Here is a 19,608-nt window from a genome sequence, read left to right on the forward strand (position 1 = left end):
TGTGTGTGTGTGTGTGTGTGTGTGTGTTCTTGTACATCTATCTTATGAGGACCACTTTGAGTTTTATACCTGGGAAGTGAGGACATGTTAGGAAAGTGAGGATCTTTTGGCCACTCCTCACTTTTTCGAAATGCTCGACGTTGCAGGAGCCAGTTCAGACGGTCTCAGGGTGGGTGGTTCCTCCTTACTGTTTGGTGAAGCGTGAATCCACCACTCGCCAATCACTGGCCAAGTGAACGGGTCACTTCCGAGACCAGTTTGCTGAGACTGTCTGTCTGTCCCAGACCCAGAGAGAGATCTGCAGCATGCAGTCATGCAGTGTATCAGCTTAAGCACTCTCATGGGTCTGGCGTTGAGACTAGGGGCTAGGTAATGCATTATGTCAGTGAATGTCCTCACTAAGATAGTTATACAAACGTGTGTGTGTGTGTGTGTGTGTGTGTGTGTGTGTGTGTGTGTGTGTGTGTGTGTGTGTGTGTGTGTGTGTGTAACTGTGTAACTGTGTGTGTGACTGTGTTTGTGAGCCTTGTACCATCAGTAGGTGAGCAGGATTTCCCCTCCAGCACAGCGCTACCTAATAGATCAGGGATTATGATGTGTCCTGTCTGTCCTACTGTGTGTGCTTCTTTGTGTCTATTACAGTAGTTCAGCCTTACGTACCTAACACACACATGCACACACATGCACATGCACACGCACACACACATGCCTATGATGAACACACACAACCTTGATGAAGTGAGAGGACAACTTGCGGGTGATTACGCAACGGCATTTGGTTTCCCACATCCGTATCAAGAGTTTGGGGCCGACTTCAGCCAACCTGCTGGCTCTTTAGAGGACACACAGCTAGCAGCAACACCTTTCCACCCCATCCTGCCCCAACACTTTGATCAAACTCATAAAACAGCACGCACCTCTCCGATCACCATGGCCGCCCCGATGGGTGATGGCTGCTCTATTGTTGTCTTTTGCCACATCTTCTTTTTTCTTTTCTTTTTTACCAACTAACACCGGCCGCAGTCGCACACCGGGGCTGCGTTCACTACGCTGCAACGCAATGCTCTCCGCTATAAACAACGTCACGCTGCGCCAGGGGCGTATGCAGAAATTCAATTATGGGTGGGCCTGGATAAAATTGGGTGGGCCTGGATAAAATTGGTGGGGCAATTGCATGACGAAATTTTGCACGCGAAGCGCGCAAAATTCCTAGATGTCATGAAGTCGTCATGCATTAGACTCTGGAGATGATGTGCGCTGCGTTTTTAAGCTACAAAACCATTAGCTAGCAAGGCAGCAGCAAGTTTGCCTCTAGAAAACAACCAATTAAAAAGAAAAAACACACAAAAAAAAAACAGGCCCACCCGTAGAAACGCCCCTGCGCTGCGCTGTCCGTGGATTAGTGAACGTAGCCCTAACACCGCTCCTCATATCCTAACCTCAACTGTTTGACTTCCTAACTGCACATATGAGTCCAACACATCCATACATTCGCAGTAGATGTATAGAAAACACATACATAGACTGACAGTAGAGGAGCATATTGCATGCCGGCCCCCTCATAACCACTCCTTTTGCTCTGCTTCTGTTTTCTCTGTCCCCCGTCCCTCTCTGTCTGTCTTCTTTCATCATGTCTTTGTCTGTATAACTCTGTCCTCCTCTCTCCTCTCATCACTCCGTTCCCTCACTCCTCTCTCTGCCATTCTGTCCCTTCTCTCTCTCTCTCTCTCTCTCTCTCTCTCTCTCTGTCCTTTCTCCTTTTTTTATCTCCCGCTCTGTTGTTAACATCCTCAGCTGTGCTCAGACCCCTGCATGAGGCTAACGCTCATAGCGGATTGGCTGTAGCTGCGTGCATGAGGAGCGCTGGGGGCCCAATCAAACGCGGGCAGGAACAGGATATGGAACGGGAGACAGGAAGCGCCCCCCGCCCACAGGGGCCTCGCAGGTACCACCACTGTCCCCTTAAATGTGTCCGCAGCGGTGCCTGTCTCAGAATCACCTCAATATCTCCCCCTCCCTCTCCCCTCCTCCCTGCGTCCCTCCCTCCCTCACGTCTTCGTGTATGTCCTCAGCACGGCCTGTCCTAAAAACCCAGCCCAGGACCTCCCCTCTGTGTGTCTCCTATGACTGCTGGCTGTCTAAAAACACTTTCAACGCCCTCATGTGTGTGTCCTCAGCACTGGCTGTCCAAAGTTCTGGGACCCCCCCACCCCACCCCCCAGCACTGCACTCTCATACCCTGCTGTGTGTGTGTGTGTGTGTGTGTGTGTGTGTGTGTGTGTGTGTGTGTGTGTGTGTGTGTGTGTGTGTGTGTGTTTGTGTGTGTGTGTGTGTGTGTGTGCTCTCACACACCAGAGTATAACTTCTAATCCACTTTGTGTTGGTGCGTGTTGCAGTGCAGCAAAAACTTGCTTTGCTAGGCTATATGTTGCTATGGAGAGAGAGGGGCGAGAGAGAGAGAGAGGGGGGGAGGGAGTGAGAGAGAGAGGGGCGAGAGAAAGAGAGAGACAGAGAGGGGGCGAGAGAGATGCTCTGTGCTTGTCTGTGCTTCACTGCTTTCCCTCATTGCGCTGTGCTGCTGCTCTCTGTATCCGTGTGCTGCCAAAGCTTGTCTCTGCTCTGTGTGCTGCTGATCTGTCCGTCTCTATGTTGTAGAGTCCGTCAGTCAGTCAGTCAGTCAGTCAGTCAGTCAGTGTGACGTGTGATAGATCCTGTGCTGCGGTTTATTTTTCTTCTTCGCCAGTGTGTTACTGTGTTAAGTCAACCCGTCTGTTTCCCTAATCCCGATTCCCTACTGATGTGTTGAAAGAAGTGCGTAAAGAAACAGAGTTCTTGGACGAGGAGTGCATCAAATCCAATGCGACTAGTCAAACAAGAGTGAGGTAGCACATACAGTAAAGAGTGAGGAAAATGACTCACTTTTACTTTTGCTAATTCACTCTTTTTGATTAGTCATGCTAGCGTTGGTTTTGTTCTGAGTGTGTGTGTGTGTGTGAGCAGCCTGGTTAACTGTTGTCAGTGTGCTGAAGGGAAGGGAGGAGGGGTACCGCTCAGTGCTCTCCTCTTTTATTACCTTCCTCCTCTCCTCTATTGATCAACACAAGCCTCTGATTTATAGCTCGCTGCTGCAAAGCCTGCTGGGTAATTACTAAGGCTGGAAGAGATGGGGGAGAGTTAATGTGGGGGAGGGGGGTTGGCACTCACAGTCACACACACACACACACACACACACACACACACACACACACACACACTGGCGCACACTTACATAAAACTAGACACACTTATACATAGACATCTATATCTTAATGCAACTGGGCACGTGTTAACACATTAGGAGCCTACACATTGACACACACATGCACGTGCGCGCACACACACACACACACACACACACACACACACACACACACACACACACACACACTTCTCTACACTAATAAAGTATAGAATAGATAGCATTCCTCTGCATCTCTCCTCCTGTCCCGCTCAGACAGGATCCACTAATGTTGAACATATATCATATCCTGCACATATCAGCGCTATATGTAAATCAATAAAGTAATATAGAGCCCAGTGAGACCGAATTACTCTATAGAAGCCACATTTATTTTCAGCGTTGATTTACTGCACCAGCGCTCCCTGCAGTTCATAACAGGGCCAACTGGTAGATTGCTGTTTTCAAAATCAGTCGCTGCAGATTCAATTAGAATCTTTCGTCTTTGAGCTGGATTCATTTGGATCAGAAAGTTAGTTTGCTGTATTCGATTCATTTGGATCAGAAAGTTAGTTTGCTGTATTTGATTCATTTGGATCAGAAAGTTAGTTTGCTGTATTTGATTCGTTTGGATCAGAAAGTTAGTTTGTTGTATTTGATTCGTTTGGATCAGAAAGTTCGTTTGCTGTATTTGATTTGTTTGGATCAGAAAGTTAGTTTGTTGTATTTGATTCGTTTGGATCAGAAAGTTAGTTTGTTGTATTTGATTCGTTTGGATTAGAAAGTTTGTTTGCTGTATTTGATTTGTTTGGATCAGAAAGTTAGTTTGTTGTATTTGATTCGTTTGGATCAGAAAGTTAGTTTGTTGTATTTGATTTGTTTGGATCAGAAAGTTAGTTTGCTGTATTTGATTAGTTTGGATCAGAAAGTTAGTTTGTTGTATTTGATTCGTTTGGATCAGAAAGTTAGTTTGTTGTATTTGATTTGTTTGGATCAGAAAGTTAGTTTGCTGTATTTGATTAGTTTGGATCAGAAAGTTAGTTTGCTGTATTTTATTTGTTTGGATCAGAAAGTTTGTTTGCTGTATTTGATTAGTTTGGATCAGAAAGTTAGTTTGCTGTATTTGATTAGTTTGGATCAGAAAGTTAGTTTGCTGTATTTGATTCGTTTGGATCAGAAAGTTCGTTTGTTGTATTTGATTAGTTTGGATCAGAAATTTAGTTTGTTGTATTTGATTCGTTTGGATCAGAAAGTTAGTTTACTGTATTTGATTCGTTTGGATCAGAAAGTTAGTTTGTTGTATTTGATTCGTTTGGATCAGAAAGTTAGTTTGTTGTATTTGATTAGTTTGGATCAGAAAGTTAGTTTGTTGTATTTGATTAGTTTGGATCAGAAAGTTAGTTTGTTGTATTTGATTAGTTTGGATCAGAAAGTTAGTTTGTTGTATTTGATTAGTTTGGATCAGAAAGTTAGTTTGTTGTATTTGATTAGTTTGGATCAGAAAGTTAGTTTACTGTATTTGTTTTGTTTGGATCAGAAAGTTAGTTTGCTGTATTTGATTAGTTTGGATCAGAAAGTTAGTTTGCTGTATTTGATTAGTTTGGATCAGAAAGTTAGTTTGCTGTATTTGTTTTGTTTGGATCAGAAAGTTAGTTTGCTGTATTTGATTAGTTTGGATCAGAAAGTTAGTTTGCTGTATTTGATTTGTTTGGATCAGAAAGTTAGTTTGTTGTATTTGATTTGTTTGGATCAGAAAGTTAGTTTGTTGTATTTGATTTGTTTGGATCAGAAATATAGTTTGTTGTATTTGATTTGTTTGGATCAGAAAGATAGTTTGCTGTATTTGTTTTGTTTGGATCAGAAAGTTAGTTTGCTGTATTTGTTTTGTTTGGATCAGAAAGTTAGTTTGCTGTATTTGCGGTGATCTTTCGATCAATAAAGCAAAGCCTGTGCCTGCCTCTGACTCATAAACAGCATGACTGTGAAATCAGCAAGGCATTGACATCCCATACATCTTTACCAAATTATTTTGCTTACACACGGCTAAGTCAATTGCGTGTTATTAGCTGTTTGTTTGTTTGTTCTGTGTGTGTGTGTGTGTGTATGTGTGTGTGTTTGTGTGCTTGTGTGTGTGTGTGTGTGCTTGTGTGTGTGTGTGTGTGTGTGTGTGTGTGTGTGCTTGTGTGTGCATGTGTGTGCCTGTGTGTGTGTGTGTGTGTGTGTGTGTGTGTGTGTGTGTGTGTGTGTGTATGTGTGTGTGTGTGTGTGTGTGTGTGTGTGTGTGTGTTTGTGTGTGTATGTGTGTTTATCCTAGTATGCGGTGGTGACCTTCCTCTATGCAGTAACTCACCTGACGTCAGAGCAGCTGGGTTTTTGTCTCTGCTGCTGGCTGACTGACACGCTCCCTCTGTTGTGTCCTCCAGTGAACAGCCTGGCCCGGTCCAAATACTGCTGACGCCCAATCAGGAGGAGGAAGAGGACCAGGCGACGGCCAATCAGGACGCTGTCCTGGGCCCTGCCCTGCCCCCTCCGCCCTACAGGCCCCCCCCTTCCCGCCCTCCACTCACCCTCAGCCTCACTCGCCCCTGCGTCCCCATTTCGGGCCGGGGGGAGGAGGGGGCCGCCGGCCCAGGGTCAGGGGAGGAGGGCACGGGGGTGAGGCTATGCGAGCTGCTGCAGGCAGGGGGGGTGAGCGTCAGACCCCTGGGGAAGCACTTAGCCATCTCCCTGCCCTCGCTTCCTCTGCGTCTCTGGGATGCACACTCCACCCACATGCACCTCCAACCACCTCCACCCTCTCCTCCTCCTCCACCTTCCCTGCCCTCGCTTGCTCTGGGTGTCTGGGATGCACACTCCACCCACACGCACCTCCAACCACCTCCACCCTCCTCTCCTCCTCCACCTCCCCTGCCATCGCTTCCTCTGCGTCTCTGGGATGCACACTCCACACACGCGCACCTCCAACCACCTCCACCCTCCTCTCCTCCTCCACTTCCCCTGCCCTCGCTTGCTCTCGGTCTCTGGGATGCACACTCCACACACACGCACCTTCAACCACCTCCACCCTCCTCTCCTCCTCCTCCACCTCCCCTGCCCTCGCTTGCTCTGGGTCTCTGGGATGCACACTCCACACACACGCACCTCCAACCACCTCCACCCTCCTCTCCTCCTCCTCCACCCATGCTGGAAGCGTCCGGGCAGAGGAAGTCCCTCACGCCCCTGTGGCAGCCCCCGTGGCCCCACTCTTCCCCCGACACGGCCACGCACCATTGGTCCTCCTGGAGCTTGGACCGCCCAGATGCTGTGGTGACGCCGTATAACACGCCCCCAGACTGCTGCATCCCCGTCAGGGCACAGCGCTCCGGCCACGACTACAGCTACAGCTGCCAGTCTTCCCCCGGGCACTACAGCTCCCATCATGCCCCTGGGCAGCCCAGCCAACCCTGTGACCACGAGGAGGCAGAGCTGTCTGAGCTGGATTCACTCTACCAGGCCAGTCTGCTGGCTGGCAAGACAGGTACAGTGTGTGTACACACACACACACACACACACACACACACACATACACACACACACACAAGTACTTGCATTATGGGATTGCATATGTCTATGCAGGCGTGTGTGTGTGTGTGTGTGTGTGTGTGTGTGTGTGTGTGTGTGTGTGTGTGTGTGTGTGTGTGTGTGTGTGCGTGTGTGTGTGTTGTGTGTGAGTTCCATCGCTGTCGTTCATCCCCTCATCTCCACTTGCCTGATCCAAATCTGAATGAAGTCATAAGACTCAAATGCAGTGATGCCCATGCTCCATCTGATAAGATTTTCACTCTCTAGCTAAAATATTATAATAATAGAATATTGTTTTATTGTTACAGTATTTGTATTGTTCCCACGACTATACTAGTCTTCTACATTCTCTAATTGTGTTAACTTCTTGTAAATTAAATATTGCTGAAGTTTAACAATTCATCCTTTTGGTGGGGATTCCCTGGAATCCCCTCAAGGACCTCTGGTGGGCCCCATACTTCACATTGAGAACCACTGCTCAAATGTATTGAAATTAATTGACCTCGTTGATTTGATGGATTTCATGTTGAAACAGGATGTTGGAGCGGCAGGACATAACGCAGTGAGGGATCATTCAAAAGTCCAAACCAATGGAATCTGATTCAAGGAGAGAAAGGCCGTTTTATTTGATGGGAGGGACGGAGGGCGGGATTGTTAAAAAATGTGTGATGGTTTTATTGGTTGGAATTTAAATTGATCTACAGCATGAGCTCATCATGGACGGTAGCTGTTTTTTCAGCAAATAAAAGTAATGGGAGGTCATTTAATGGGTACTTTAATATTTTTATACTGTACATCATGTAATTTAATAATTGAACATAATAGAGCATGATTCCTAATACTGTTAGGGCTTTTGATTCCCACTGTGAGCATCCATGCAAAAAGTGTATTATGTTTAGTGTCCTAGTATGTGTGAGTGTTGACTTCCAGCCTGCCTCTGTCTCCTTCAGGCTGTAGTCCTTCGGAGAGGCTGATATCCAGGGTGGGAGGGCAGACTCGCTCTCAGACCCCCAGCGCTGACATGGAGAGGAGTGTGTATGGGACGGACTGTACCAGCACCCCCACCTACCTCAACAAGGTGAAGTCATGCTCCTTCTCTGTGTCACACATATTGCTCTTTCTGTTACAATCCCCCCCACACCATCACAGATCATCTGACAGACATTTCTCTCCCTCCCCAGCCAATGGTGTTGCAGGATCTGCGTTTGGGGGTGGAGCCTGACGACGTGGGAAACCTGCGGCGAATCGGACGCAGCCTGAGCGGCACGGTGGTGACCTCCTCCTCGCGCCGCAGCCGCCTCACTGCAACACGCAGCTTTGTGAGTCTGACCTCTTGTGCTCTGCTGCCTCCCTGTGGCCGCGCTCTTGAACTGCACGCACCCCGATGTCCCACCTCGGCACTTTACGCGTTGCTTTTCCCTCTGTGCTCTCTTCCCCGTGCCCTGTCTTGACTCTTCCTTTTCTCGCGCTTTTTTCGATTTCCAATATGTCTTCCTGCTTTCTCGCTGCCCCCCCATCTTCCCCTCTTCCTCTCTCTTTCTCTCAAAGGTGAAGCAGGCAGATGTCAGTGCCTCGCCTTGCTTACTTCCTCTCTTCTGAGTCCCTGTCGCTATTCCACCACTATCATCACTATCACTATCACACCTCCTCATCACCACCACCTCCCTCCACTGCCTCACAGGTACACACTGCATTCACTGAGCGCATAGACAGTTACGACTGTGATCTTAAATACCAGTGATGACCCTAAGACTGCCCAGACCTGCTTAAATACTATACAGACATTTCTTTATTTGATTTAAGCTACTTGGAGTTCCAGATAAGTGGGTTTCTGAAGAATTTGTAGCATACCAAATTGGCTTTCAAATTATTTAATGTAATTTTATTCATTCAAACTTGATTGCACTTTGTGACAAACCTCACTCATCTGTTATATAAGTAGGCTAAAGCCCTATTTGCACATAACTAGTATTACCTGTGGACTTCCAGTGATCTGAACTGCCATGAAGATGGGCTTTCTGGCACGCAACTTTTTTTTCTTCATCTTCTTTGTCTTTCTATCTTCCTCCTATCATGAAAAATGGAGGCAACCTATAGAAAGAGGTTTTGAATGCATTTTCAGCTCAAAATTATTTTTTTATTTTATTTATTCGTTTATTTGTCAGGGACAATGCAAGAATCATTGTAACAAGTTACAAGAACATGAAACATATGCGATGCATATAGGATATCTAGCCAAGGCTAATTTGCAATCCCTGTCCCTGGGTAGGCTTTTCTAATAAAAAACATAATCTAAACAAAGTGCAAACATAAAAATTGTGACACGATCATACAAAATTTACAGTAAAATTATGCTACTACATCATACAAGATTTACAGTAGAATTACACCACTACATCAGTAATCAATGGTCGCAGGTTTGATTTTGCTTCAGCCAGTGTTTCACCTTTTCATTAAAGCTTTTCAGATTAGTTTGCATTTTTATTTCTGTTGGTAGGGAATTCCACATGTGTATCCCTTTTACTGAAAAGGATGACTGACCGAAGGTAGTTTTGCGTTGGGCCACTCTACAATTGCCATTCGCTGATCCCCTTGTGGCAATTCTATTGCTGTTTATTTTTGTGACATATGGTGAAAGTACGGCTGGGACGAGATTATTCACACATTTAAAAATCAACTTGACAAATGAAAACTTAATGAAGCTGTCAAAACTGAGCAGCTTGTACTTGTGTAGAATTTTACAGTGATGCCATTTCATTTGTTTTCGATCCATTATTTTCAGTGCCTGTTTGTACAGTGATGTGACAGGTTTGACAGTTGCCTGTGAAGCCTGGGCCCATATAGTTACACAGTAAGATAAGTGAGAAAATATCATGGCATGCATGAACAGTTGAGCTGCCTTGAGAGGTATGTAATGTCTTATCATTCTAAAGCAGTTCAAATTGATCTTGACTGTTTTGCATATTTTTTTCACATGTTTGTCAAATTTGAGTTGAGAATCCAAGATGACACCTAAGAATTTAAAATCGTTGACCTCTTTTATTTCCTCTCGATCTATTTGTATTATGAGACTGTCTTGTGCTCTCCTTCTTATGGAGAAACACATAGATACAGTCTTAGTGAGATTCAGAGTTAGGTGGTTGTTTTTGAGCCATTGGGATACAACCTTCATTTCATTAGTTAGTATCTCAGCTGCTTGAAAAGGGGTTTTAGCTGATACATAAATGACTGTGTCGTCAGCGTACATTTGACAACCAGCACTTTTGCAACATGCTGGTAGATCATTTATGTATAAGCTAAAGAGCAAAGGCCCCAAGATCGAGCCTTGTGGAATGCCCATTCTTGATTGTCGGGGGATTGAGTGTTTTCCTCTGATTTTAACACATTGCTCTCTACAGCCGAGATATGAAGCAAACCAGCCGGTTGCTTGCTCTGAAAAATTAAAAGTTGTAAGTTTATTTAATAAGATCTTGTGGTTTACGGTGTCAAAGGCCTTTTTAAGGTCTAAAAACACCGCTCCCACTACATTACCCTTGTCCAGTGAACTCTTGATGTTTTCAGTGAGGTAGCAGTTAGCCGTTTCTGTTGAAAACCCTGCCCTGAATCCGAATTGTTTGGGGTAAATAAGTTTATTACTTTCTAGGTGGTCAATGAGTTGTTCTGCAACAACTTTTTCCAGGACTTTTGAGAAAACGGGTAGAATAGCAATTGGTCTATAGTTGCTAGCTAGAATTGGTGCTCCAGCTTTGAAAATTGGTATGATGGTTGCTGTTTTCCAGCTTTGTGGGAATTTACCAGTTCTTATGGAGGTGTTTATCATATGAGTTATAGGTTTGATCAGGGTGGCGCTATGTGTTTTAATAAAAGCAGTATCCAGCCCGAACAGATCCTTTGCCTTTGAGTTACTTAATTTATTGATAATTCTACCCACTTTCTCTTGGTCAACCTCTTTAATATAAAAGGATTGTGATGAGTCTTTCATAATAACATGTGGTGTCGTTACTGGTTCAAAATTGTCTGCAAGCTCTTCCACTGATTGTATAAAGTAAATCAAGCTCAAATCAAGAAATGAGAAATTGTAAAACATTGACTTATTGTATTCAAGGCACCGGTGATCTCAACGGATGTCATTATCTTGTGCGGAGGGGAGATAATTCATTGAGGTCCACACATTATGCAAATAGGGCTTAATAGAGAGCCAAAGTAAACGTCACTTCCTGCCTTTCTCTGTGTACCAGCGTGTGAAAGAATATTAATGGTGGTGAACGGAGAGCGACGATACTTTTTTGATACCGTTTGAATTGTGTCACGGGGTACACATGTCATGTTTGTCAATGTAAAAGATAACTCTGCAAGTCAAGAAAGTCACAGTTTGTGGTAAAACTGTGGCACTATAAGTTATAAATCAGAAAGACTACGGACAACCAGTCGCATAGGTGACGTCTCTCCCGCCAGTCCATGTTGTTGATGGTGTGACGTATATGTGCGACACGAGAGATGTAGTCGATTGACAAAACTAAACCTCATGTTTCAGTTTCAGGACAAACTGCGACTTTCTTAACATGCATAGTTATTTTTTAAATTGACAAGATTTTCATGTGGACCCCGTGGCACAATTGAAACGGGATCAGAAAAGTATCGTCTCTCTCCATTCACCACCATTCATATTTTTTCACGCTGGTACACAGAGAAAGGCAGGAAGTGACGTTCACTTTGGCTCTCTATAAAGCAGAAAATCAACATCCAGATACTGTTTGAGCCAGGTCTGTAGCATCTGTCATGGTGTCATAAAATTCAAAATAGCATAAATTTCCACTGATCATAGAATCCTGTTTAGTGTGAGACTCCGTCGCAGATCCTGCTGAGAGAAATCTTCATCAACCTGGCAAACTTTCCAAATGTCAGCAGTGTCACCTGAGTTCAGAAAATATCCTCCTTGCTTCTTTCAGGCAATAACTTGACTGAGCCCACCCACGACTGAGCTGAGAACAAGTTCTGGGATGAGTGGCATTTTAATCAGAAACTTTAATTTCTAGCTTATAACCTTTATGGTTTGCTGAAGTGACACCGACAGAGGGCAAAGCTTTCTGGCTTGTTCACATCATGCAGCCTCTAAGGAGTTGTTGCGTCAGAATGCGACTTAATGGCAGAAAACAGACCGACAAGCACAAGTGCCATCACCGATTTTGACACATCTTCTGTGGTTTCAGACTGTAAAATCACACCTCACTGTACTGTGTTGTGGTATCCAGAGATGGGAAGTGACTAACTACAAATATTTTGTTACTGTAATTAACCATCTGCATATCTGTACTTTCTACTCCCCTTACATTTTCAAATCAGGCTAGTTACTTTAGTTTTAATGCACAGCAGACTAAGACAATGCAACGTTGTTTGTCTGTCTCTCTCATCTCGCGCTTTCCCAGCTTCCTGCACCAGCCTTCCTTCCATCATGGCCCCCTAATCATCCCTTGATAGCTAATTGGCTCTTACAGTCCTCTGTTTCTCACGGTGATAGCTCAAATGTGCTGAGCGTTCTGGTGCATATCGGCTGAATGGGTCGGTGGTGAATGAGTAGAGCCACCACCCCCCCGCCCACCCACCCCCCACGCACGCACGCTCACACAAGTATTTGATGCGCTTTGCGTGCCTTGAAAAGCGATATATAAATGCAATCAATTATTAGCATAAATGGAATCAATTATTAGCTCCCCAGCCTCTCAATGCCATTTGACATCAAAGACATCTTTGCCTCCTTGGTTTTCTTGATGTGAAGTCATCAGTGGCATCAATATCCCACCAGCTTTATGGTTTATACTAATGATGTGAAGTCATCAGTGGCATCAATATCCCACCAGCCTTATGGTTTATAATGATGTGAAGTCATCAGTGACATCAATATCCCACCAGCTTTATGGTTTATAATGATGTGAAGTCATCAGTGACATCAATATCCCACCAGCCTTATGGTTTATACTAATGATGTGAAGTCATCAGTGGCATCAATATCCCACCAGCCTTATGGTTTATACTAATGATGTGAAGTCATCAGTGACATCAATATCCCACCAGCCTTATGGTTTATACTAATGATGTGAAGTCATCAGTGACATCAATATCCCACCAGCCTTATGGTTTATACTAATGATGTGAAGACATCAATGACATCAATATCCCACCAGCTTTATGGTTTATAATGATGTGAAGTCATCAGTGGCATCAATATCCCACCAGCTTTATGGTTTATAATGATGTGAAGTCATCAGTGGCATCAATATCCCACCAGCTTTATGGTTTATAATGATGTGAAGTCATCAGTGGCATCAATATCCCACCAGCCTTATGGTTTATAATGATGTGAAGTCATCAATGACATCAATATCCCACCAGCCTTATGGTTTATAATGATGTGAAGTCATCAATGACATCAATATCCCACCAGCCTTATGGTTTATACTAATGATGTGAAGTCATCAATGACATCAATATCCCACCAGCCTTATGGTTTATACTAATGATGTGAAGTCATCAGTGGCATCAATATCCCACCAGCCTTATGGTTTATACTAATGATGTGAAGTCATCAGTGACATCAATATCCCACCAGCCTTATGGTTTATACTAATGATGTGAAGTCATCAGTGGCATCAATATCCCACCAGCTTTATGGTTTATAATGATGTGAAGTCATCAGTGGCATCAATATCCCACCAGCCTTATGGTTTATACTAATGATGTGAAGTCATCAGTGGCATCAATATCCCACCAGCCTTATGGTTTATAATGATGTGAAGTCATCAATGACATCAATATCCCACCAGCCTTATGGTTTATACTAATGATGTGAAGTCATCAGTGGCATCAATATCCCACCAGCTTTATGGTTTATAATGATGTGAAGTCATCAGTGACATCAATATCCCACCAGCCTTATGGTTTATACTAATGATGTGAAGTCATCAGTGGCATCAATATCCCACCAGCCTTATGGTTTATAATGATCTGAAGTCATCAATGACATCAATATCCCACCAGCCTTATGGTTTATACTAATGATGTGAAGTCATCAGTGGCATCAATATCCCACCAGCCTTATGGTTTATAATGATGTGAAGTCATCAATGACATCAATATCCCACCAGCCTTATGGTTTATAATGATGTGAAGTCATCAGTGACATCAATATCTCATCAGCCTTATGGTTTATAATGATGTGAAGTCATCAGTGACATCAATATCTCACCAGGCTTATGGTTTATAATGATGTGAAGTCATCAGTGACATCTATACCCCACCAGCCTTATGGTTTATAATGATGTGAAGTCATCAGTGACATCAATATCCCACCAGCCTTATGGTTTATACTAATGATGTGAAGTCATCAGTGACATCAATACCCCACCAGCCTTATGGTTTATAATGATGTGAAGTCATCAGTGACATCAATATCCCACCAGCCTTATGGTTTATATTAGGGATGTCACAATATATCGTCCCACAATATATTGCGATATCAAAACGTGACAATATGTATCGTTGAGATGAAATCTCATATCGTGAGAAAAAGAAGCTGAACATGGTGGCACTGATCTGCATCTGATTGCATGCTCACTCTCCTTTTCATTGCTTTGTTTGAACAGACGAGGGACCTTACAGACACGGAGGATGAAAATGGTGAAATTACTCAAATTAGCGTGGAGTAACGTAAAATATCGTATCGTATCGTTATCATGAACCCAATATCGTGTATCGTATCGTATCGTGAACTGAGTGTATCGTGACACCCCTAGTTTATATTAATGATGTGAAGTCATCAGTGACATCAATATCCCACCAGACTTATGGTTTATAATAATGGTGAGTCCGAGTCTGAATTTTCTTTTTGGAGGCACTTCCCCTGCTGCTGTGTTCGGCTCAGTGTCTTAGCATCTGGCAAGTTAGATAGGGAGGTAGCATGAAGAGCATGTGCCATGCGTGCTTGTGTGTGTGTGTGTGTGTGTGTGTGTGTGTGTGTGTGTCTGTGTGTGCATGCGTGCATGCATGCATGCATGCGTGCGTGCGTGCACAAGAGGGGGCTGCATGCACATATTGCTGCATGCTGCTCATAAAATCTAACCTTGCTTGCGAGATGGATAACCTTGCGAGACCAAAAGAGATTCTCTCGACGTAATCCATCTCGATATGCACAGGCAGTTAAGATGATTGGCTTAGAAACCCGAACCATGGCCGGCTCGTCGAATCAGCGGCAGCCTTAGGCGGGCTTTCTGTGTGACGCTACTGTGAAGCGTCTGGGCAAGTAGTGGGTACATGGTCTTTGTAGTTCTTTTCACTCGTCAACATGGCTGCCGCCGCGGAAGCGAGAGCTAGCGAGGCTATCGTAGATGCAGCAATAACTTCAGTTATTTCACAACTGGACAGCATTTCCAAAATATCAAAACGTTTATTAATCCAATCCAATTATTAATCGCTCATGCGTTAGTTTGTGGAAATTACCGTGCAATAATCATAACTCTGGCCCCAGCCCACATCACTCTAGCCGGAGCACATGTTAGCCTACATTAGCTTCCACAAAACACACACACAAAGCTGCGCAAAAGCGCTTTACGTTCTTATATGGAGATAGCGAGGCAGCATAGTAAATAAACACACGTGGCACTGTGCTCCGTTTTCATCAATTAACTATTAATAGCGCAAGGGACGGCCACTCGTCAATTCGCTGCGTGTAGCCAAACACTCCTGGTTGCTGTTAGCCGCTAATTAGCAACAAACATTTCAACAGGTCCTCCGGTCGCAAACGTTACGTCAGAGGCATGGCGATCTGATTGGTTGAAGTTAACACGCACCAGCGGTAATAGACAGATGGGTCATCCAATCACCTGGCTAGTAGCTTGGAAAAACTGCCCGCCTCCGTCAGCGGGTTGGATTACTGCATTCCCAGATGGACTGGTTTAGTGAAACGTAATGTGAAGCTAAACCGTCCATCTGGCAGCGTCAGGTTACATAAAATCCCCCTCTGACAAAATGATTGCTGGTATGAAGGAAATATCAGTTATATCAAAAGTTATATTAAAAGGTCAGTTGCCAGCTCTCTTCAGCTATCTTCACTTACAAAATAGCATCTTTTTAGAGGATGCAATCATCTGTGTGTTTTGAATATTAAGCAATGGCAACACTGACAACAGGGAAATGGATATAGGTGGTGTTTTGAAATGGAAAACCCTTCAATTGGTAAGTAGTTTGCAGGCGAGCCAATGCTTCAGTGGAAATTGGAAAGTGAAATTTCAGAGTGCAGTCCCCAAACAATCAGACCGGGGAATGGTAAAGAGCTATTGATATTTTAAATGTAAAACAGGTGCGTGAATGCTGTTACACAGAGCAGAGCTGTTACACAGAGCAGAGCTGTTACACAGAGCAGAGCTGTTGCACAGAGCAGAGCTGTTACACAGAGCAGAGCTGTTACACAGAGCAGAGCTGTTGCACAGAGCGAGTAGACACTGATGTTCTGCAACAGCATTCTCTACGGCCTGACTTCCACTGTCCTCCATAAACTGCAATACGTTCAAAACTCAGCTGCCCGGTTGCTCACTCAGTCCCGCTCTAGAGAACACATCACACCCATCCTCCAACACCTTCACTGGCTTCCAATTCAGCACCGCATCCATTTCAAGATCCTTCTCATCACTTACAAAGCTCTCAATAATCTCGCCCCCTCATGCCTGACATATCTCCTCCATCGCCACTCCCCCACTCGCCACCTCCGATCTGCCGATGCTAACCTACTCACCACCAAGACCAAGTAGCGCACCTTGGGGGACAGAGCCTTCGCCATTGCTGCCCCAACCCTCTGGAATTCCCTGCCCCTTAACATCCAAAACTCTGACACACTCACTTGCCTTCTACCTCCACCTTCCTTTTTAATTTTGCCAACCCCATATTTTTTTTGTTCTGTATTTGTGGAAGTTTTATGTTATTGCTGTTTGTAAAGCGTCTTTGAGTAATTAGAAAAGCGCTATATAAGTCATATGTATGATTCTCCTTTAAACCTTGACATGCTGCCTGTTGTGTACTGTAACTGTATATGAGCTGGTGTCTTCACCTGTTTACCATGCTGTCCTCGCTGTCCCTATGCAGGAGCTGTCCAGCGGTGCAGGGAGCTTCTGGCTGTGTCTGACGGGCGTCAAGCTGTCTTCTGACTAGAGTCCAGCTCTACTTCACTGATGTCTCCGCCCCCCGTCCCTCCCCTCCCCTCGCCACGACAGACCTGGGATTGGCTCAGGAGGATCGACCCTCAAACCTCTCTTCCCCCTCCCATACGGCGTGCACACGCAAACCACATGCACGCACACCACAGGCACACGCATATCCCTACCGACGTAGCACCTCCCTCGCTGCCCGCAGCACCCTGCTTTGCCCCCCCCCCCCCCCCCCCTGCCTCCCCTACACCCTCCCTCCCCCCTTTAGTCCACGATTCTGTCTATGCAGTCACTCTGACCCCCCAACTACAACCTCAACCTTCCCCTCTACTTCCCAGGACTGTTGTTCTCTTCCCCTGGACCTTTCCGTGGGGTTCCCTGTGCGGTCTGCTCGGGACTCTCTCGGAGGGTACCTGAACTCTCCACAGCTCAGGGGGAGGCTCTTAACACAAGTAGCCACGCCTCTTCCTCTTTCTTCACGGGCATTTCCTGATGGACGCACACACGCACCTGAACTGGGTCCGTTTCAGAGGGGACGGCCATGTTTTGTTTTTTCTTTCGGTTTGGTTTGGTTTTCTTTCCTGTGTGCGCGCACAGTAAACCCGTCCGAGACTGAACTCTCTAATAACTAAAAAGTCATGTACAGAAAAACTCATGTATGAAACCTGTATGTTAATTAATAAGACCTTATGGAATGTTGATAATGATAATTTATGAATATTGATAAACTTAAAGTGGTACTTCCTCATGTCTGCATTTCAAAGAGGAGTGGAGTGCACTTCACAAGTGTCTAGCTGGAGTTTCCACCCCCAAACAGCTCGCCGACCTAATGACAGCTCTCCCGTTTCTACCGGGAGATTAAACAAGACAAGCGCTTCCCTTTTCTCTGCTTTCTTTCTTTCTTTCTTTCTTTCTTTCTTTCTTTCTTTCTTTCTTTCTTTCTTTCTTTCTTTCTTTCTTTCTTGCAACAGTAGCGCCAGCAACAGGCCAACAGAGGAGGAGTGTGGAGAGTGGGAGGAGGGAGAGAATTCGATTAGGCCGCCCTTCTCTTAGGCTTTATCAGTGAGAATGGAGAGCGCGACTCGAGTGCACTTTGCAAGGCCTTCTCGGCAGTAGTGCACTTTGCAAGGCCTTCTCGGCAGTAGTGCACTTGCCGGGGGCAGTAGTGCACTTGCCGGGGGCAGTAGTGCACTTGCCGGGGGCAGTAGTGCACTTGCCAGGGGGCAAATTTGGACTGGGAAGTGCTCTCTGGAGGTCGCAGTACCCGGCGAGGAGTCGACGGAGTCTGCTTTACTTTAGGCCTCAGGTGAACTTCAATGGCACTTATGAATTCACACTTACACACTTTATTAGTCCTCTTTCCCACTGACCCTCAGATGTGAATAGGAAGTGCTCGTCTTCAGCCTGAGACAAGTGACATGTCTAAAATGAATATGCTTTATATGATATATATATATATATATGTATTAGAGGTATATTTTCAGCCAGTGAGCTATCTTATTCAGATGTCAACCATTCCTCAGTTGTAACACAGGTATGAACAGTTATTACACTTATGGACAGTTACAACTTGATTCACTCTCACATAGTTGCCCCCCTTACAGAGTAGCATTCTGACGTGTAGAGTACATTCATTATATGCTTTAATCTATTTAATATGATATAACATAACAAAGTCCTGACTGAAAAACTGGCCAATGTAAAGTTATTAATGTTGATCGATCGTTGTAACTAAACCAAAGGCTGGCACTTAACTCAGACAGTGTATTTAACATTGCTGTTTTTGTTTTTTGTTTGGGTTCGGTTTGGATTCTGTTGTTGTTTTCTTTGGGTTCTGGATGTGGGAGAATGTAGCCAATTGTAGCGCATGAGTCCGCTATGCAAATCAACCTTCCCTCGCGATCTTGTATCAGAGACAGACTGGAGGCAGACACACCCCACCCGTGGGCGCTCTTACAGACTGGCAGAGACAAGGAGAGGAGATGTCATGTAATGCTGCTGGTGAACTTTGTTGTTCTGCATCGACTACTGTGTCACAGCCAATGGAATGCAAAAAGAGAGCAACGAGGACGCAGATAGCAAGAGAGGATGAATGAATGTAAACTGAGTCTGAGCACTGAGACAACGGTTGAAAGTGTGTGTGTGAATGAGATGATGGTAAGAGACAGAGGTGGAGAGTGGAGAGAGACGTGTTGGATGGCTTGTTGTATGTGGGTGTGTGTGTCAGTTCTGGGGTAGTGTTGCTCGGGGAAAGAGGGAACCTGTATTTTTGCAATAAAGTTATTACCAATGCACTCCCACAGGGGGCGTAACCACCGTAAAATGTCTGTGTCCTCATTGGTTTGTATAGCGTAGTGGAGGTGGAGGTTGGCTTTCAGTCTGAAATGTTTTGCATAATTCACACCGAGACATTGCTGGAGTTAATGCAAACTCTGTATCACACAACTATTCCCAGAGTAATCTGCCCTTATAAATCTCATAGGTTAGCCCCGACCTATTGGTCTGAAATGACTGAAGGGTCAAGACTCAAGTGTCAAAAGAAAAGTTAACAGTCCTCTAGAAATTCACTCAATAGGTTGAATTATTGTTATTTTATTTTATTTTATTTATTTATTTACCCAAGCAGGACCAGAGTGT

The 19,608-nt window shown here is 44.7% G+C and overlaps 1 protein-coding gene across 1 annotated transcript in view; it reads left to right on the forward strand.

Annotated features, from left to right (window-relative positions):
* Positions 1-16,975, forward strand: part of usp54b (ubiquitin specific peptidase 54b) — a gene marked incomplete at both ends in the record, with an annotated part of 78,564 nt that extends 61,589 nt beyond the window's left edge. The window contains 6 exons of the mRNA XM_083635819.1: positions 1,795-1,945; positions 5,641-6,233; positions 6,408-6,734; positions 7,729-7,856; positions 7,960-8,097; positions 16,910-16,975. Coding sequence (XP_083491945.1) covers positions 1,795-1,945; positions 5,641-6,233; positions 6,408-6,734; positions 7,729-7,856; positions 7,960-8,097; positions 16,910-16,975 — 1,403 coding nt within the window. The remainder of the gene's footprint in view (positions 1-1,794; positions 1,946-5,640; positions 6,234-6,407; positions 6,735-7,728; positions 7,857-7,959; positions 8,098-16,909) is intronic.
* Positions 16,976-19,608: the final 2,633 nt, after the last annotated feature.

The sequence above is a fragment of the Poromitra crassiceps genome, assembly GCF_964638095.1.
Source record: "Poromitra crassiceps genome assembly, chromosome: 4".
Classification (NCBI taxonomy): domain Eukaryota; kingdom Metazoa; phylum Chordata; class Actinopteri; order Beryciformes; family Melamphaidae; genus Poromitra; species Poromitra crassiceps.